A 20,382-nucleotide genomic window follows, 5' to 3' on the forward strand; every position below is an offset into this window, starting at 1 on the left:
TTCTATTTATATGGTATTTTATTTCAATAGGATGTGACACTTAAATTGCTTGTGTATGTTGTGTATTGAACTGGATTTTAGATAGTTTCTGTAGGTTTTTAGGACTAGACTATCTTGTGGGTGGTTTTCTCGTGTAATTCTAAAGTAAATTTTGATTGTTTTTGGTGTCAGTGATATTTTTACTATTTTTGTGAAGTAGTGAATGTTAGATTGTGATCGATTCTCTTCAATTTTTTAGTAAGTTTAATCTTACTAAATTTAATTATCCTGAACTGAGTCCATTTTCTCTGTAATGTTTTCTAATTGGCTGGTGGCAGTCTGTTTTTATATTATTTTTTTATTATGTTTAACTTTTTGTTGAACTGATATTATATTTGGATTGTGATTTTGTATGCAGCATCTGTGCAGTTTTCCTTTCCATTACCAGTCTAAAGTGGAAACCACAATGTTTGTCTCCTATTGGCTTACTTTAAAACTGATGCTTTGATCACTTTTCTTGCATGCAGAACTAACTATTTATCTGCCATTTTCTTCCTACAAATGATGTACACAAGAATGTTTGCATCCCAGTTGTGGTTGTCTATATACCAAGCTTTCCTTACTGCCCCAGTATAAAACCATTATTTTTCCAATAATGACAGTAGTTCGGGTAGTGTTTTTTTCTCAGATTGTGGGTAATGCTATTCATTACCATCCATTTGGTTCTAGTACCCATGAAATGTACATCCTCCTTTTTCTATTAAGCATATACATTCTGCTGTACTTATTACCACTACTGGAACTTGCTCTAATAACTTGTCCTCGTGTGTTGAGAGGGAAGCAAGGATTTCCTGGATGCTTCAATGTGCCTCTCCTCCATACACACGGACACGCATGCGCACACACACGCACACACGAGCACACACACACACGCACATGCACGCACAGACGCGCACCCACATATAGACACACAAACACACATACACTAGGTTACTTGTTAATGAAATCCCTAAAGGTGTCATGTAGAAGCTGGTTTCCCCTTTAAAGTGATGTAAACTATCATACCAGTATAGCCCTTTATATATCTCCAGTAGATCCAAGGTTCTCAACTGATTAGATTACAGTTGATGTCAGCGTCAACTGAAAGGTAGGTTATGGTGACATACGCCTCCAATGGTCAGCATACTAAGTGCTTTCTTGACATTATAAATGCTAACACCCTGCTGCAAATAGTTAACTTTCTTAGTAGGGGTTCCAATATCCTCAGTCATGTCCAGACAAATATGGGCACTTATTTCCCCTGAAAATGCCTCTATATTTAGAAACTTTTCAAAAACAAACCTTCTGCAGTTACTTGATGATCTAAATAAATTTTGCTGAAATCCTGCTCAGATGGATCCCATTGCTAAAGCCAGCGCCTATGCCTCTGACCCATAAATATTGGTAGAATTATTGCAGGCTATATATAAGGCCCCAAAGGCATAAGTACAAGCACCATTCAGACTCACAGAAGGGTTCCCAGTGGGAGTGCATGTGCATAAGGGTTTAACTGTCATTCCACTCCTGTTCATATTTTGGTGGACTACATCGACACGTTTCACAGGACAAATCAACAAATGTACTGTATGCATATGATGTGGCACTACAAGCAGACACAGACCAGGACATCCAGCAAATGGGAGGGGACTGGAACACAAAACTGAAGGCACATGGGATGAAACTAAATACAAACAAAGCAGTGGTCATGACAGCAAATCAGAAGAAACTGAAAATGTAGGTAGAATGAAGTCGTGCAACAAGTTAATAGCTTCAGGCATTTGATGGGTGTGGATGAGAAGGCTCAAAAGCTAGAATCTGAGGTACGACTGCCAAAGGCTCTAAAGTATCAGGTGATGTGTCAAATGAATACTAAAGAAGCTGAAAAGTCCAGAGCACAAAAATGGTGCTACCATGACTTCTGCATGGCACAGAAATCTGCGTAGTAAAGGAAGATCAGCTAAGGAAGCTTGAAGTGATGAAGATGACGTGGCTGACACTCTAGGATACTGCCTGTGGGACAGGGTAAGAAATGACGTGTTCAACTGAAAGGAACACCATCTGCAGACAAGGTCAAGAACATATTACAGTGGTTCTTTGAAAAAAGAATATGGCTTAGGAAACCAGATATTTGGACAAGTAGGAAAAAGGGGAGAACAAATGAGGATGCCCAACCAAGAAATAGATAGACTGCATGAGGGAAGACCAGCAACAGTCAGGCATGACTGTCAAAGAAAGGAGGGTTGAGTGTATCTTAATCAAGATGTGCAACACTGGATGCCACACTTGATCCTATGTAGAAAAGGGAAATGGGGGATTGTTTATGACACACAGAATGCATAAAGATACAGAAGTAGGAATAAATATGCTTATTATAAATGTCCATACACACTATGTAACAATTGGAGTCAGTCAGTTTGGGCCAGTGCCAGTTGAGCTAATGATTTTGCTTATTAGAGTGAGAGCAAAGATGGCATCTTTTTCAATTAAGATAGGAACACCACAACCTACTCCGACTCCTGGATGGTTGTCACTAAAAGGTTTACATGTTTGATTGATATTTGGATGTATCCCAGAATTGTTCTTTACCAATTATTCAGTAATGGATGCTACTTTAACACTGTGGTATTGTGACCAAGCTTAATATTATATCTGTTTATTGTTTAGACTTATAATGTTTAGACTGCCCATAGATAGGAGTTCAGGATGGTTTATTATCAAAATGTGGAAAATCAAAACACTTTTCCACTTTTAGATTGAATTCAGTATTCAAATTTGATAATACAGAATAACCAAAATGTCAGAAATGGTAACCAAGGAATCAACATTCAAACACCAGAAGTTCCAATGTTGAAATTGTGTGTTATCAGTAATATTTTTGCAGGGGGGAGGCTGAGCTCCCCACACCCCCGGTATATTATATATTCCAGCTCTGAGATTGCATTACAGTGAGGAAAAGGGTAAATTTCCAGATTCCCACTGTAGTGCAATCTGTTATCAGAACATCGATCCCATATTAGCGAATGCACACAACCATTCACTAATGAGGATTTGAACATTTCCGGATCAGCATTACAGAAACTGGAAAACACACATTTGACCATCCCAGTTTCTTGTACATGCCATGCCACATTTTGATAGCAAACTGTTCAGGATACATAATACTTTGATAAGAGGTGTCTAAGGGACCTCAGTTGAGTTGCCTGCCCCCCATTTGTTAGAGTAATAGTAATTACAGATACTCTCTGTACAATGTGGTTTATTTTGATGAACAGGGTTAAAACATTTCCATTGCTATTATGCAGTCTTGATTTGTATGTGTAGCTATTGCGATTAGTCCACCAGTTTGTTTTTGAATATTTTGACTCCTGGTTAAATGGTGGCCAAAGAGTAGTCAATGTGTGATTTGGAATTAGTTGGTCAATGGAGGTGAGGAAATTTAACTTCACTAATAACACTGACACAAGCACTACCGATATTTTCATAGTAGATTTTGTTTGCATTCTCATTCAGGTGTATATATTTGTCTATAAGTCTGATAAATGTGTACTGTTTATACAACTATAGCTGATATCTAACAACACTGGAAATTGTGATGATTGTTAGGAAATGGGGTATTTGGCAGATGTGTTAGGAATAATGGAGTGGGGATAGATATGTATCTGGCTGTAAATGGGATAGTTCTGGATGGGGGGTTGGAGGAGAGTGAAGCATAAAACCATTGCTGAGTAATGCAAGTTAATAAGCTGAAACACATGACATAGCTCAAAAATTATGATGTAAAATACTGAAGTAAGTGTTAAACTAAACTAAATATAATTGTAGAAGATTTGAGGCTTATGTTAATATTTACAAAAACAGCCCATGAGCAGAAACTGTCAGTGGTCAGTGATGCACTACTTGAAGTGTATTACACCCGTAGTTATCTGTAAGCAAATGGGGACTGCACAATTACAATTCTGAAATAGTAAGTGATGCAAGAAGAATTTAATGAAGGATGCCCTTTCTCCACCCCTCACCACTCCGGCAGCAACTTTAGACAAATAGGGTTCTGCATGTATGTAGACTGAGGCATGGGGACATGCTACATCTGTAAATGCAGAGGTGGACAGACTAAATGAATGGTATGGGAATTGTGCACCTGGAAATAAATCAGGAAATCAGGAAACTTCCAGTCAAAGACCTCTAAGCAGGACACATTGTCCACAGACAGGTAAATTGGCTGTAAGTAAACAACTGCAAATAGATAATGTGGTATTGCCATGGAGTGTTGTTGATAAGGAACATTTCTTATCACAAAGACCGAATTATATAACCACTGGTAATTATCAAACTGATATTTTTTTCTCTCATTATGAGTTCATTGTCCTATAGTTATAAGAGGTGGTGACAAATGACAAAATAGATCTAAGACAAAAGTAAATCTCTGCAGAAGATCATTGGGTCCCAGCTTATGATATATGTTTAAAAAAGAGGTTGCTTTATTTGTTAGTAGAGAAGGATTTGTAGGGAGGTTGGTATAACAGGTTCACAGGTTCATAAGTAAGTACTAGGCTATCTGCCCGAAGGCATTTATAAGTCTAGCCGAAATGTATTGGCTTTCGCCACCCCCTTAGATTACTTCCCTGTGCCTTTGTCCAGCAGAGTAATTGAAGTGATCCCCGGGGTATACTTTCTGTTTCCCATTCACTCATCAAGGTTTCTCTTGAAGAAGGTTAGCGAGGAGCTCTGCTTAATGTTAATTGGAATCTTGTTCCAGAGCATGGGAAGTCTCTGGGACAGGAATCTATCCCTCCAGCATGTCCTATTTATTGTTGTGGTGAAGTTTAGATCCCTAGAGCATGTGGCTCGAGGGGATATGGTTTTCTTTAGGTGGAGCATGTCCATCAATTCAGGACTGGACATGGCCTTGTATGTCAGGCACAGATCACCTCTGAGTAGGCGATATGCAACCGAGTACAGCTGGAGTTTCTTCAGTCAAGCTGCATAGGGCATCTGTTTGAGGCCAGTGATCCTCTTGGTGAGGTACTTCTGTGGTCTTTCCAGCTGTTGCAGGTGTCTTATAAGGTACATCCCAAATGGGGCATTGTACTCTACAATGGGTCTGGTGAGTGATGCATAGAGGGGCACAATGACCTCTTTTGATCTGGAGGCAAACCCTTTTGTGATTAGGTGGGCCACATAGAAGGATTTTCTAACCATGTTGGCAATGTGATTGTCAAAGGAGAGGTTACTATCTACCTGGGTCCCCAGATTCCTTATTAGATCTTCCATATTTAGGGGGCTACCATCTATATGGTAACTTGTGGGTACTATGTTTTTTCCAAAGGGGATGACTATGCACTTTTTGGCATTTAGCTTGAGGCCATGGTTTTCACACCAGGTATCTGTCTCGGTAAAACCCTTTTGGAGGATGTCAGTGTCAGCCGGAGAGTCAATTATAGCCCCTAGTCTGCAGTCATCTGTGAACTTAGTCAGCCATAGTCCTCCTGTGCTTGCCTATACCTCTGAGAAGTATATGCCAAACAATAGGGGTCCTAGGACTGAGCCCTGGGGAACGCCACTTGTAACCGGGTAGTCAGACCTAGTTCCCACAACTCTTACCATGTGAGTTCTGTCCATGAGCCTGTTAGCAACCTATCTCATGATGTAGGGGTTTATGTTCAGGCTGGTGAGCTTGTCTGTAATACCCGAATGGGGAATGGTGTCGAAGGCCTTTGCGAGGTCTAGGTAGGCTGTGTGGACCACCTTTCCCTTGTCTGTAGCCTTGGTAACTGTCTCAAAAAAGTCCACCAGGTTTAGAAGGCATGATCTGCCCTTAACAAAGCTGAACTGGGTAGGGTCCACTGTTTGGAGGTTCCCAATGTCTCTGTTGATGAGATCCATGATGATGCGCTCCATAGCCTTGCAGACCAAGCTAGTCAGGCTTATAGGGCAATAGTTCCCCAGGGTCTGTTGTGGCTCCACCTTTGTGGAGCGGAATAACTGTTGCTGTGCTGCCACAATATGGGCATGTAGCCTGTGGAGAGGCTGAATTTGAACAGTGTGTTTAGGTGAGGGATTAGTTCATCTTTGAACTCATGTAGGACGCAGTCTGGGACAATGTCCAGTCCCATTGATGCTGTGTTTTTGGCTTTGGAGAGGGCTGTTTTAACCTGAGTGTCTGTGATTTCAGGGGCACTACATTCTTCTTCTTCTTCTGGTATGGTTATGGGCCCTTTTGGGGGTGAGAGGGGGGGGTGAAGTTTGCACTGAACCTGTCTGCCAGGATGTTTGCGATATTGGTTGGTTCAGTGTATTTTGTGCCATTCTGCACCAACTCTGAGCAGATCGAAGAACTGCCACTTAGATTCTTGACATAGCTAAAGAATGCCTTGTGGTTATCTTTGGAGTCCTTGGCAATTTTTCTTTTGAAGCTAGCCTTGGATGATTTTATAAGGGATCGCAGTTTCTTGCTGACATTGATCAGGGATGTCTTCCCTTCTTGGGATTTTACTCTTTTCTGTACTAGTTTCCTCCTTCTAGTGTATAGCTTGTTTATGGCAGGGTTCCAATAGACTGGTTTCCTTTTCTTGGAGGAGTGGGTCTTGGTTTTGCTTGAGATAGCACAATCCATGCATTCTTGTAGGTGTCCATAGAGTGCATTTGTAAAGCATTTTGCAGTTTGGACAGCGTTATCCTTTAGCATGGGGGCTTTGAAACTTTCTACCTCGGTCTTAAGTAACGTGAAGTTTGCTTTTGAAAAGTTTTTCAAGGTGGTTTCTTTGACCAGGGGTGGGGGCAGAATGTGGATATCCAGAGTGATTAGTTTATGGTCCGATCTAACCAGCGAGGGGTTGCCCTCTGGTGTGGAACACTGGTCGCCCATGTTGGTGATGACCAGGTCCAATATGTTGTCACATCTGGTGGGGGTGCTGACCAGTTGATCCAGGGCATTAGAGTTTATAAATTCTAGGAAATGTTGGGCAAGGGAGTTTGTACTTGAGTAGTTCTCCCAGTTAATGTTTGGGTAATTGAAATCACCCAATATCAGGGTGTTTGGTAGGACCTTTATGTTTCCCAGTGTTTCCAGAAATGTGGAATGAGGGTCCTGGGACATAGTGGGTGATCTGTAGCAACTAGAATTTGGATTGCAGTTTTGCCCATTGTTAGTTGCACGTGGATGATCTCTGAGGCATCGTGCTGTGCCACTATCCAGGAGGTGTGGGTATCCTTGATGAATATGGATGCACCCCCGCCTTTTGTATTTCGGTCCGGGTTTTGTGGCCGAAATGTATGGTGTGAGTTGTAGCCTGGTAGTGCTGGGGTGCTGTCTGGAGCCTTAAACCAGGTTTCTGTTGCTGCACATATATCGATTTTCTCCATACTGAGTAGTGCCTCGAGTGTGTGCATTTTGAGGTTTAGTCTTCTGGCATTGAGTAGCATTACCCTCAGTTTTTTGTTACTTGTGCCATTTACGGTGGTGGGTTTGTCTTTTGAGCCTTGCCTAAAAAAGGCACTATGGGGGTGGCAAGAGCCTTGGCCAGTATTCAAAAGCCAAAGGGTGACAGGTGCAAGCCATCTCTAGTGAAGCAGCGTGGCTTGTTGAGCATGTCATCCTAGGCTGACAGACACTGGATCCCCTTTGAATGACACCAGAAGCTTAGCCAATTGTTGAAATTGATAATTTTTTCTTTATACAGTGGTATAATTCTTGGTGAGGACAGGATGCTACTCAGGGTCATGGTCATACCGGTCTGGGCTACATGATCAGAGAGATCCTCCATGTCTCTTTTCATGTAGTCCAAGGAGGTACAGCTCAGGTCATTCACACCAACATGGACAATGACAGAGTTGTATTTGTACTTGTTCTGGAGTGACCTAAGTGCTTGTGTTATGTGGCGGATCCTGGCACCCAACAGGCAGCTAACAGTAACCTTCTCCTTGTTCAGCCTAGTGAGTGGGATGTCAGTGTGCCTGACTATAGAGTCACCTATTACTAATGTGTTGGGTATGTTATTTTGCCTTAAGGGCTGTGATTGCGTGGCACACTGGTTTTGTGAAGTATGTGTTTCATGGTTTGTGTTGGGGGAGGTGGAGGTTGCTTGGATGTCTGCTTTGGAGGTCTCTGTTGCTTTTTCAGATTTTTATTTAGAGCCTTCGAGTATGCTTTTGTGTATTTATGTGTGTTTTTTGCCGGTGCTGGTTTCATAGGTCTATGTGATACTGGTGGTGTGATGTAAGTAATTCCCTTCTGCTCTTGACTGCCTGGTCCAGTCTTGGGTTGAGAGAGCTTAGCCTCCAGTTTGGCTGTATAATTGCATATCTCACATGTAACTGCCAATCATTAGCAGACCGGAGTTCCGCTGTGGCGACCCCTAACCGGGAAAAGCCGAAAGACACAACTGCAACAACAACAACAACAACATGTATTAGTGTTTGGTGGTAGGAGGAGAGGGTTGTCTGTGTACATGAGGCAGTTGTAACTTTGCCTCAAAATGCCCAGATACACCAGTTGGACCGGAGAGTACACCTGAAACTGCCCTTTGGACATGCCTGGAGAGGTACAGTGAACTGTTTTACTGATTGGCTGGTGAGTCGAATAGAGAGCCTTGTCCTTCTCTACAGTATAGGGGGTTCTAGTGCTAAGGTTTACTAGTGCTTGCTATGAGTTTTGAGTAAGTGCCGAGCTGAAAAGTGATTGGTTTGAGTGCTTAAGTTGAAAGTTTGTGTAGTTCCAAGGGAAAAATTGACTTTGTGGAGCTGGGAGCTAACTGGCGCTGCCCAGCGGACAAAACCGAGCAAATGCGGGTTTCATAGCAGGGAAATGAAAGAGATAGAAATTAGCCCAAAATGGCCAATAAACTATTAATTTCTGGGCTGAAAACCACTCCTCCAGGGACAGATAGGCTGCTCAAAGCTTCCCTCTCTCACAGGTGAACAGAGAAACTTCCTTCTATCCAAGTAAGGTATGGGCAAACACAAAAACTTGTAACACAGCCCTGAATTCAGCACTAACCTGAAAACTGGACTATACTACCTTAGAAAGGCAGGAAAACAAGTATTTTTTTTTTTTATTTAATAGCTAAGGTTTTCACCACATAGACAAAAAGTACAGGGTGTGATTCCGACCTCAGGTTGTTGGTTAGACTTAAAAAGGGCCCTTCAGAGCAGTTAACCTGTTATTCACATATGAACAACCAATAATTAATATGGGAGTGTCATTCATTTACCTAATTTACAAGACCAGAAAACCAGAACAGGACAGTGATCACTCGCTGTATATAGAAGGATTTAACAACTGTTAACTCTGTCATCAGTCTTTGTAACATTGAAGTATGAGACTGAGCATTTATTGTTTAAAAGATCAGACCACATTTGTAAGGTAACCATTAAAAAAAAAGAAATCTGTGAAATACTTTACTGCAGGATCTGGATTCTGATATACTCAAATACAACAAGATTTGCAACAAACTAAATTTGCTTTTTATATGTATGTTTATCTAATTTATTTTAGTTTATTTATTTTTGTGACCATGCAATGTGGTTATCTTGTAATATGTTTTAGTGCAGAAGAGCGAACAAAGGTAGGGTGTAGCAGTGATTCATCTTCCCACAAGAACACATGGGCTGCACTTTAATTGCCTTGAACTCAAGTTTCCAGGTTTCAGTCATCCTCACAAAGCTCTAAAATATGCTGATGATTCAAAATCATGCTAATAACGATCTGTAGGTAACGATCCACATGATGTACTTTGAAAGTGAACCTAAAGCTGAAAGCTAATACACATGCAAACACACACACACACACACACACACACACACACACACACACACACACACACACACACACACCCTTCCATCTGCATCTATACCTGTGATTATGAACAGGCATTAGTCATGTACATGCATTTGTGTGCATATGTACATGATACATTAACAGTGCTTTTTCAGCTAGTGTACTGTATTTAATAAAGAGCTTTGCTATGCAGCTACTTATTACACTCATAAAAATGAAAGTCACTCCAAACTTACTGCATTCAAGTTTATACTGCAGTTTTATACCTACGCCTAGGTTCTTGTAACCTAAGCCATCTTTCTCCACAAAGCCAACATCATTGCATTTAGTTTCTCAGAATGATTCAAATAACCATGCAGATATACTTCTTTATTTACAAGGAAGCTGACCGCTTTTCACCTCAGCCTTAAATTTGATTTCTATGTTCATTCTGCTCCTCACTTCACTTCCTGTCATGCTATCCCCCAAAATAGCATTCCTTTCTTTCTTTAGCATAAATTCTTACATTTTTCTTTCATTATCTCTCTTCTCCCCATCCTTTCCTCCCATGTGTTCCTATACATTGATGTCCAGAACAAATGGGTTTTGGGTTGAAGCAGCTAGTCTTTACTTTCAAGAAAATCTGCTAATTTTTGGTTAACCTGCTCCTTCTATTTGAGTAAGTCAGCTGACTCATATATCATACTGTAAGTACATGTTTTATGAATGTTATACCTTGAGTGTCATACTGTTTGGTGGAAACACATTAACTGCTTATAACCATTCTTTTTATCTTCCTGGTATCTTCAGCCTTGAACCTACTGCTATGACTTACACTTTCTTAACTGGTTGTGGCCTAGGAGGGGTTGTTACCATACCAGATGTAGAACCTCTGCTGTGGTCTTTAATGTTCATTCTGTTTCAGGATATCACTCAATGTAAATCACCATATTGTTGTGGGTTGTTACTGTTCTTATGTGTCCTTCTGTTGTCCACAGGGCAGTTCCTGTACACCAGTGTAAAGATTGCTACTAGTCCTACTAGTACAAGTTCTATGTTATCACAACCAGATCAGGAAGAACAGTACCTGCAAGCTCATAATGAAACAGCAAGTGCCATGTTGAAGGTGAAAGGTCATGTGATACCTGTGATGAAAAAACAAAGGAAGATAAACAACGGGAAAGAGCAGGTGGACTGCTGGTTTGTGAAGAACAATGCAGCCAGACTGATTGACGGAGAATACAAAGATTACCTTGTTTCGCATCCCTTTGACAGTGAGACACCTGCTTGGCTAACAAATGAACTTAACGAGACAGTCATGGACTCAGCAAAATAAGACTAACGTGAAACAGGATATAATATTAATGAAAAATGTATATGTTTTTAAAGAACATGATTCTGGTCACTGTTCATTGTTTAGCAGTTTACCAGGGTCTGGGTAAGGTGTTGCGAATGGTGTTTGTTTTTATTTAACGTCAGACGTTAACATTCATTTCAAAAATTCCAGCAACACAGAAGTGGACAGATTTCTGAATACAGGGACTATCACTGCTTCATAAAATGCAATTGTAAAATGATGCAAGATTTTTTTTGAAGGCACTCAGAACACAATGTGTCACGCTTTTAACTGTTATTTTATGTATTCATTTAATAATGGAATGTGTACCCCAACACACACACTTGTACATATTTGTCTGTACTGTACTAATAAAACAAAGTAAACTAATAACATTGTAAATAGGTTCAAAGCATTTTTTTAAATTTCTTGTCAAATTCAGACTATATAAAACTAAAATAGGAAAGTTATTTATTGGGTAAAAGGAATACTAGAATGCAGAAAACATTCTGCAGCTATAACTGACCTTTTATACCCACTACACCCACATACAATCTCTGTAGTTATCAAAGGTCTGAAAGAATCATAGGAAAAGAAAAAATTCAAACTGCATATATCAGAAAACACTCTCAGAGAAAGATATCAATGTAGCCAAATTACTGATATGATTTTCTTTTCCAGTGCATCTGAAAAGCTCCCCAACATGAATAACATACTGAATGGACACACACTTTGTTTAATTATCAACATCTGTGTCATCTATATATATGATAAGAAAAAAATACTATGTTTTTTTTTTTTAAGTAAACACAATCCTGAGAAACATTAGTTTGTCTTCTTTGTCTCCACACTTTTACAGTTCTGATATAGGGATTCAGAAGTTTCTAGGAGATTTGTGTTACAACTAATCATTAGTGCAATAGGCTACTGATGCAATCAGATGTGAATCTTATATAAGTAGACAAGTGGTACCATCATTGCTGAACTGATACTACAGCACAGGATGTTGGTGAGGCCTGCACCCCTGATTTGGTCTCTTTTGGGATGAGATACAAACTCAAGTTTCCATCTGGTTGTCTTGCTTCCAGCTGAATGCTAAAGATCTTACAACATTTGTTACAAAGAGCAAACGTGGAGCTGAAACTATCAAACTATGATATTATATTATAGACTTTGAAAATGCCGAAAGGCTCTGAATTAGTACATTGGGAACTAAGAGAAAAAGAAACATACCAGAGATGATGGAAACAGCAGGAAAATGGGGTGCATGATAATGGCTACTTCAGTAAAAAACAGATGTTTATTCAACCTGTGTTCCAAGCAGTGTAAGAGAAAGTGTATGCAGCTGATTCACACCTGTATTCATTAAGTCCCTATCTCTTGACAAATACCACTATGAGATGGTAGTGATTCAAGTGGGAGGGAATGACTTGAGATGTGAAACACTGAGAAGCATGTAGAGACATGTCAGAACTTTCCATGCATGTTACAAATAAAAGTAAGACACTGGCCCTGAGTGGAATCTTTACTTCATCTTGACTGATGCCAAGACAGAAAGAAAAAAATAATTGGTTATGTAGCTGGAGTCATTCAAGGGATATCCACTATGTGTTAGAATGGGATGAAATGCTCAATATTCCAGCTCGCTTTGCTAAAGACTGTCTTTGATGCCCCCAGTACCTTTTAGGCAGTGTGCAGTTGATGGACATTCCACTGTTGTAAACATATCAGTCCCAAAATTGATCACATTAAGGAGGATCTCCTGAATGCCAGAAGTCTAAAGAATAAATTGCCTGAGGCATGACTGTATTTGTAAAGCATCCATGTCTGCATAATTACTTAGACTTGGTTTAAATGTAAAGAGACCACTCCCTTTAAATCTGGGTTTTTGTCTTTTTATGTCTTTAGACTTAATGGTAACTGTGATGTCTGTACCTCCAGATAGTGCCCTAGTGACCCATAAACTGAACTGATAATTCTTGATAGGATCAGTTGTCATCTAATAGCTTAATACACACATCCAATTCTTTAGTGTTCTAAATGACCTCCCTATTAGCAGGAACTCGATTAATTTGGATGACTTTAAATACCCTTGACTAAACTGAAACACCTTTACCTCCACTGTAGGATATGCCCAAAAATCCCTAGACTTAATAAATGAAAACTCCCCTAAGCAGTTGGTAAACAAATCTACTAGAGAACACAATATTCTTTACCTGAGTCTTACAAATATAGACATCTCTCTGATAACTCCTTCTCCTGTTAAGTCTCGTCACAAACCACTGAATTTAAAGGCTATAAACATGCCAACCTCATGATGAAATGTCAAAATACAATTTGACTGCACCAGCCCTAGCCTTAATACAGCAGCAAGCTTCACTATAAAGGAATTATCGACTCAAAACAGAAAAATGCATAGAACCAGCAGTCCCTACCAGAACCAAGTATCATGAAAATTCAAAAATAAAACTCCCTGGAGGTCTGCTACTATAACTAAATTCTACAGCAAAAGAAAGAAACTCCTCAAAGTATACAGCAGCCCCAAACTCCTATTCTCAAGGAAAATAAATGAAAAGCATTACAAAATAAATACATAAATAAATAAAAATGCTATCAGGTCCATTAAAGGAGCCCACAAACTTAGGCTGTCTGAAGCCAAATATAATTATAAATCATTCTTGCAGGAAAACTAAGAAATGAGACCATACATTACTCTAAATTTATTCAAAATTATGTTTCCAGTTCTGAGCCAACAGAGATTGGCAACCTCCTTGCAAATAAATTCAATGCCAACTTCACCTCTGAGACTTTTATCCAAAGTCCTGAAACACCTGATTCCCTTACCCTCCAAGTTATTTCTAGATTATTTACCAAGAGTGTTAACCAAGGCCAAAACACGTCCTCCACGAGAACTCACAATACACCTGGTTGATTAATTAATAGTGTGAAACATGCCTTTGCAGACCACTCCTTAAACTGTTTCGCTACTAACCAAAGTTAAGCTACTGGTTTCATCCCCAATGTATAGTGGGCTGCATTTGTGATGCCCTTGTATAAGGGTGGCCTTACAACCAACCTAGGTAGTTAACAGACTTGAGAGTCTTACAAGTTTCATCTGCAAAGCAATTGAACATACAATACTAATCTCATAGACTACAATATCAAGAATTTTATTTGACTCCTCCTCCCACAAAACACAAATACATGCGAGAGATGCAACTATACGGCCAAACTGGAGGCTGAGCTCTCTCAACTTAGGACTGGCAAGACCAGACAGGAGGAGAAGTTTACCACACACACTATAGACCCAGTCTCACAGAGTACCATCACAACCTCAAATCATACACATAAACACACAAAGACATACTCGGAGGCTCTGATCAGAAATCTACCAAAACAGCAGAGGCCACCAAAGCAGACACCCAAACAACCACCACCTCAGAACACAACACCTGCAACACCTAGACCTCACAGTCAGGGTGTCAAACAGTCACAGCCCTTAAGGCCAAACACAATGCCAGACACACTAGTCATTGGTGACTCCATAGTCAGACACACTGACGTCCGCTCACCAGACTGAGTAAGGAGAGAGTTACAGTAAGCTGCCTGTCGGGCGCTAGAATCCGCCACATAACGCAAGCACTCAGGTCTCTCAACAGCAGATACAAATACGACTCAGTCATTGTCCACGCTGGTGTAAACGACCTGAGACGCACTCCTTGGACTACATGAAAAGAGACATTGAGGAGCTCTCTGATTATGTAGCCCAGGCAGGTATGACCCTGACCTTGAGCAGTATCCTACCTTCACCAAGAATGATGCCACAATACAGAGATAAGATGATCAGCTTTAACAATTGGCTTAAACTCTGGTGTCATTCAAAGGGGATCCAATGTCTGTCTGCCTGGGATGACATGCTGGACAAGCTACGCTGCTTCGCAAGGGACGGCTTGCACCTGTCACCCCTGGGATTCGGATATTGGCAAAGGCTCTTGCCACCCCCATAGTGCCTTTTTTAGGCAAGGCTCAAATTCTAAACCTACCACCCTAGAACACAAAAAAGGAAAAAAACTAAGGGTAATGCTGCTCAATGCCAGAAGTCTAAATCTCAAAATGCACGCACTCGAGGCGCTTCTCAGTATGGAGAACATCGATGTCTGTGCTGTGACAGAAACCTGGTTCAAGGCTGCTGAGAGCACCCCAGCACTAACAGGTTTTACCTCATACCATGCGTTCCGGCCCCAAAATCCGGACAATACCAAGAAAGGAGGGGGGTATCCATATTCATCAAGGACACCCACACCTCAAGACTGGTGGCAACGCACGATGCATCGGAGACCATCCAGGTGCAATTAACCATAGGTAAGACTGCTCTGCAAATTGTAGCATGTTACAGGCCACCCTCACAAACTCTGGAACCTCACATGGCTTTCCTGAAAACACTGGAGGGGATAAATGTATCTCCAAACACCATCATACTAGGTGACTTCAATTACCCTAATATAGACTGGGAACACTACTCAAGCCCAAACACCCTAGCCCAAAAGTTCCTGGAATTCATAAACTCAAATGCCATGGAACAACTAGTCACCATCCCCACAAGAGGAGAAAACATACTTGATCTCATCATCACGAACATGGGAGCACAATGTTCAACACCGGACGTATACCCCTCACTGGTGAGATCAGATCACAAACTAATCTTGCTGGAGGTCCTCATCCCACCCCACCTGAACTATAAAAGACCACAGTAAAAAACTTCTCGAAAGCCGACTTCACACTTCTAAAGACTAGTGTGGTCTCCTTTAAGGCCCCCAAGGCGGCGGAAAACAGTACTCAAGCCGCTGAATCACTTACAAATGCCTTCTACCAGCACCTGCAGGACTGCATGGATAAGGCAATCCCAAGCAAAACAAAGACTCTTTGTACCAAGGGCAGGCGTCCAGTCTGGTGGACCCCAGCCATAAACAAACTCTACAACAAAAGGAGGAAGCTACTACAAGATAGAGCAAAATCCTTAAAAGGTAAGACACCTTTGATCACTATAAGTAAAAAGCTAAGAGCTCTCATAAAATCATCCAAAGCAAATTTTGAGAGAAAAATAGCTAAAGACTCAAAAGACAATCATAAGGCCTTCTTTAGCTATGTTAGAAACCTGGGAGGAAACTCCCAGATATGCTCAGAACTAGTTCAAAATGATGTGAAGATTACTGATCCTACAGACATTGCCAACATACTGGCTGACAGGTTCAGTGCAAACTTCTCCCCCCCTCCCCCCCAAAAGGAGAGATATCTATACCAAATGGTTGCAGCCCCCCAAACATCTCAAATGCCCAAGTGAGAACTGCTCTCTCCAAAGCAAAAAACACAGCATCCATGGGACCTGATGGTGTCCCAGGATGTGTGCTCCACGAACTCAACGAGGAATTAAACCCACAGCTAGGACAGCTGTTTAATCATAGTCTCACCTCTGGATACGTACCCAGGGAGTGGCGCACTGCGACTGTAGTCCCACTTCACAAAGGCGGTGCCTCCATAGACCCTGGAAATTACTGGCCCATTAGCTTGACAAGCCTTATCTGCAAAGCTATGGAGAGGATCATAATGGACCTCATAAATAAAGACATAGGGAATTTGCAGAATTTGGATCCAACCCAGTTTGGCCTTGTCAAAGGCAGATCATGCCTTTTAAACTTGGTTGACTTTTTCGAAACAGTCACCAAAGCCATTGATGAGGGAAAGGCAGTCCATACAGCCTACCTCGATCTGGCGAAGGCCTTCGACACAATACCCCACTTGGGTATCATTGAAAAACTCATCAGCTTAAATGTTAACCCATACATCACAAGATGGGTTGCAAACTGGCTGAGTGACAGAACCCACAGGGTCAGAGTTGCTGGTGCCATGTCAGACTCAAAGCCTGTCACAAGTGGTGTCCCACAGGGCTCAGTCCTGGGCCCACTCTTGTTTGGCATCTACTTTTCCGAAGTACAAGCAAACACAGGAGGGTTATGGCTGACAAAGTTTGCAGGTGACTGCAAACTGGGCCAGTGGTCGAAAACACATCTGACACAGATATCCTTCAGAAGGGTCTCACAGAAATGGATGACTGGTGCCAGAGCCATGGCCTAAAGTTAAATGCCAAAAAATGCATAGTCATACCCTTCGGGAAAAACAAGGTTACCCCTAGCTACCATATAGGTGGTAATCCTCTGAGCACAGAAGAAGTTATCAGGGACCTGGGGACCCAGGTTGACAGTAGCCTGTCATTCGACACCCATGTAGCTAAAGTAGTTAGGAAGACCTTCTACATTGCCCACCTTATCATGAAGGGATTCACATCTAGATCAAGGGAGGTCATAGTCTCCCTATACTCATCACTCATCAGACCAATGATTGAGTACAATGCCCCATTCGGAATGTATCTAACCCGACACTTGCAGCAGCTGGAGAGGCCACAAAAGTTCCTCACCAAAAGGATAAAGGGTCTCAAAAATCTGTCCTATGCTGCCCGACTGAAAGAACTCCAGCTCTATTCAGTCGCCACCGCTTGCTCAGAGGTGACCTTTGCCTGACATACAAGGCCATGTCTAACCCAGATTTGATGAATATGCTTCACCTCAAAAAATCTAGATCCATCAGAGCCACAAGGGCGGGAGACTTAAACCTCGACACGGCTATTAATAGGACATGCTGGAGGGATAGATTCATCACCCAAAGACTCTCTATGCTGTGGAACAAAATCCCGGTATATGTGAGGCAGAGCACCTCGCTGGCCTTGTTCAAGAGAAATCTTGACCAATGGATGGGAGATCGCAGATATACTCCAGGGATTACCTCAGTGTCACTGCTAGACAGAGGCACAGCAAAATAATGGGTATAATTCCCCATACAAAAGGGGTGGTGTAAGCCACAAAACTATGGGCTAGGCTTATAAATGCCCTCGGCCAGATAGCCTAGTATGAACCTATGAACCTATGAACCTATGAACAGATTGGCTTTGTGAAGGGTAGCTCTTGTCTACTGAATCTGGTCATTTTTTTGACTGGGCTGCAGAGTCTGTAGTCAGTAACCATGCAGAGCACATGGCCAAGTCGTCTGGCACCATTCCCCATGCTGGCATCATACAGAAGATAAATGCATTAAAAACTTACACACGTGTATTAAGATGGACAGAAAACTGGCAAAAAGACAGAACCCACACAGGGCAAGTTGCAGAAGCCTCATCAGAAAGTGTAAAAGTGACAGCATTGTCTCTCAGGGTTCAGTGTATGGTCCTCCTTTTTGGCCTTTACATCTAAGATCTTCAATCAGATAACCAAGACCTCTGGCTAACAAAGTCTTTAAACTGCAAACTAGGGGCTATTGTTAAGTTGTTCTCTGACACCCAAACCATCCTACATAAATTCTGCCAGTAAACACTTGGAGCACTAAAATAGGCTCAAACTAAGTGCTAAAAGGTGTAGATCAATCACTTTTAGTAGACAACCCCTCTCCACCCCTCCCCTTCTCATACTGTATAGACAATGTATCACTACAAAACAAATATTGTAGTCAGGGACCTAGGAACTTGTTTTGATAATCCCCTCTGTTTTGACCATCATGTGACAATAGTTATCAGGAAATCCTTTTACTTAGCACAGCTAATTACAAAAGGAATGAGTTCAAGGTCTGTAATTACCCCCTTGTACTCAGCATTGATCAGACCAATTATTGTGAACAATGTTCCCTTCAGAATGTGAAACAATGGATATCTCTTAAACATTCAAACAATTAGAAAGACCCCAAAGGTTTCTAACTAAAAATATCACAGAACTAAAGTCCATGAACTATCAAGACAGGCTGGTAGCTCTTTCTCTTTATTCAGTGGCTTACAGAGTTTTGAGGGGGGAGATTTCTGTCTTGCTTACCATGCCATTACAGATTTATTTGCCCTGCACCTCATGTATCTCAAAAAGTTCAATGGCTCCACTAGTACCAGAACCAAGATCTTAAATCTTCACTAATAGATATATAGAATACAACAAACAGACAGGTTTAAAACCCAATGCCTCAAAATTCTGGAATAAACTCCCACACCTCTACATTTTTAAGCAGTGTGAAACATTATCTTCCTTTAAACATATAAATTACTATAAGATGAACCAGGAATCCAGGACACCAATTAAAACATAACCTAGATGATTAGATGTGCAATCATAAATTTACTCTAGTATTGACTTTGTTAGCAATCATAGAGAAAGGAAGTGTGTCCTGGAGGTAAGCAATTGTATAATTTGGCTATGAAGAAGTGTGTATACCAAAAAGCAATGTGTTATAATTAATAGACTGTGGCAGAAGAATGCAGGCTGGGACAGGAGTTCTGAGAAACAGGATGACACGGTAAATGTTGAATACCTTCTGAAGGACACGTTTACTCACTTCGAGGATCTCATTGTACCACTTCTTACTGCAAACATTTGGCCCATTATTTAATATGGTGCCACATTTTGCAATGTTCAAAAAGTCACCTGAATCAATTTAAAGAAGTGCAATGATTCCTTAGTAGAAAAATCACAGTGCTGGACTACTAGAGCTATTCAGAAGGGTTTCAGGAATTATTATGTTTTCCATATAAGTTACATATAGCTACCTTTGCCTGAGCTACATTGCAATGTTTGATCTAGTCATATTTGAAAATGTATAACTGGAGTGCAATACTGGGAGAGCTGTTACTCAAGGAACATTATGCTAAAAATAAATATCAATACTAGAAATTAAATTAAATGTCATTACTGTAAATTACACGGCACCATCCAGTGCTATGGACTAAGATTCCTTTTACAATCAGAATGTCAAGTCATTAACTTCCCCCAGAAATGATCTTCATATACAAGTGTATAAATGGAAAGTAGAAAATATCCACCTGAGGTTATGACAATCAAGTGTCTAGCAAATTGCTAGATCATAACCTTGAATATAAAACCTTTGAAGCCATAAGAATATTAAACAAGCATGTGTACTATGAAGTAATTCCATTTTAGTGTTTTGTCACAGACTGCCTTTAACCATCCATCTTCTGAAGAAGTACAGCTGTTAAAATCTCCAGTCACGCTTTGGAATTCTGGGATCTATTAACAGGTGTTTACTGCCCAGGTTGCATGACAGAGTTACCTCAATGTTTAATGGAAGAAAGTTAGGAAGAATGTGGTTATAAAGATGCCCGGTCAAACGCTACAGACTTCCATTTGAGATATGTAAACACAACAAAATATTTTAAGTCATAATCGGGGGG

General features: G+C 40.9%; 1 protein-coding gene across 2 annotated transcripts in view; it reads left to right on the plus strand.

Annotated features, from left to right (window-relative positions):
• Positions 1-11,510, plus strand: part of ITIH5 (inter-alpha-trypsin inhibitor heavy chain 5) — a 752,947-nt gene extending 741,437 nt beyond the window's left edge. For both annotated transcript variants that reach the window (XM_044088360.1, XM_044088361.1), the window contains one exon: positions 10,771-11,510. In XM_044088360.1, coding sequence (XP_043944295.1) covers positions 10,771-11,108 — 338 coding nt within the window. In that variant the 3' untranslated portion in view covers positions 11,109-11,510. The remainder of the gene's footprint in view (positions 1-10,770) is intronic.
• The last annotated feature ends 8,872 nt before the right edge of the window (positions 11,511-20,382 follow it).

The sequence above is a fragment of the Protopterus annectens genome, chromosome 11.part0 (genome assembly GCF_019279795.1).
Source record: "Protopterus annectens isolate FY-2018-M chromosome 11.part0, PAN1.0, whole genome shotgun sequence".
In the NCBI taxonomy this organism is placed as follows: domain Eukaryota; kingdom Metazoa; phylum Chordata; order Ceratodontiformes; family Protopteridae; genus Protopterus; species Protopterus annectens.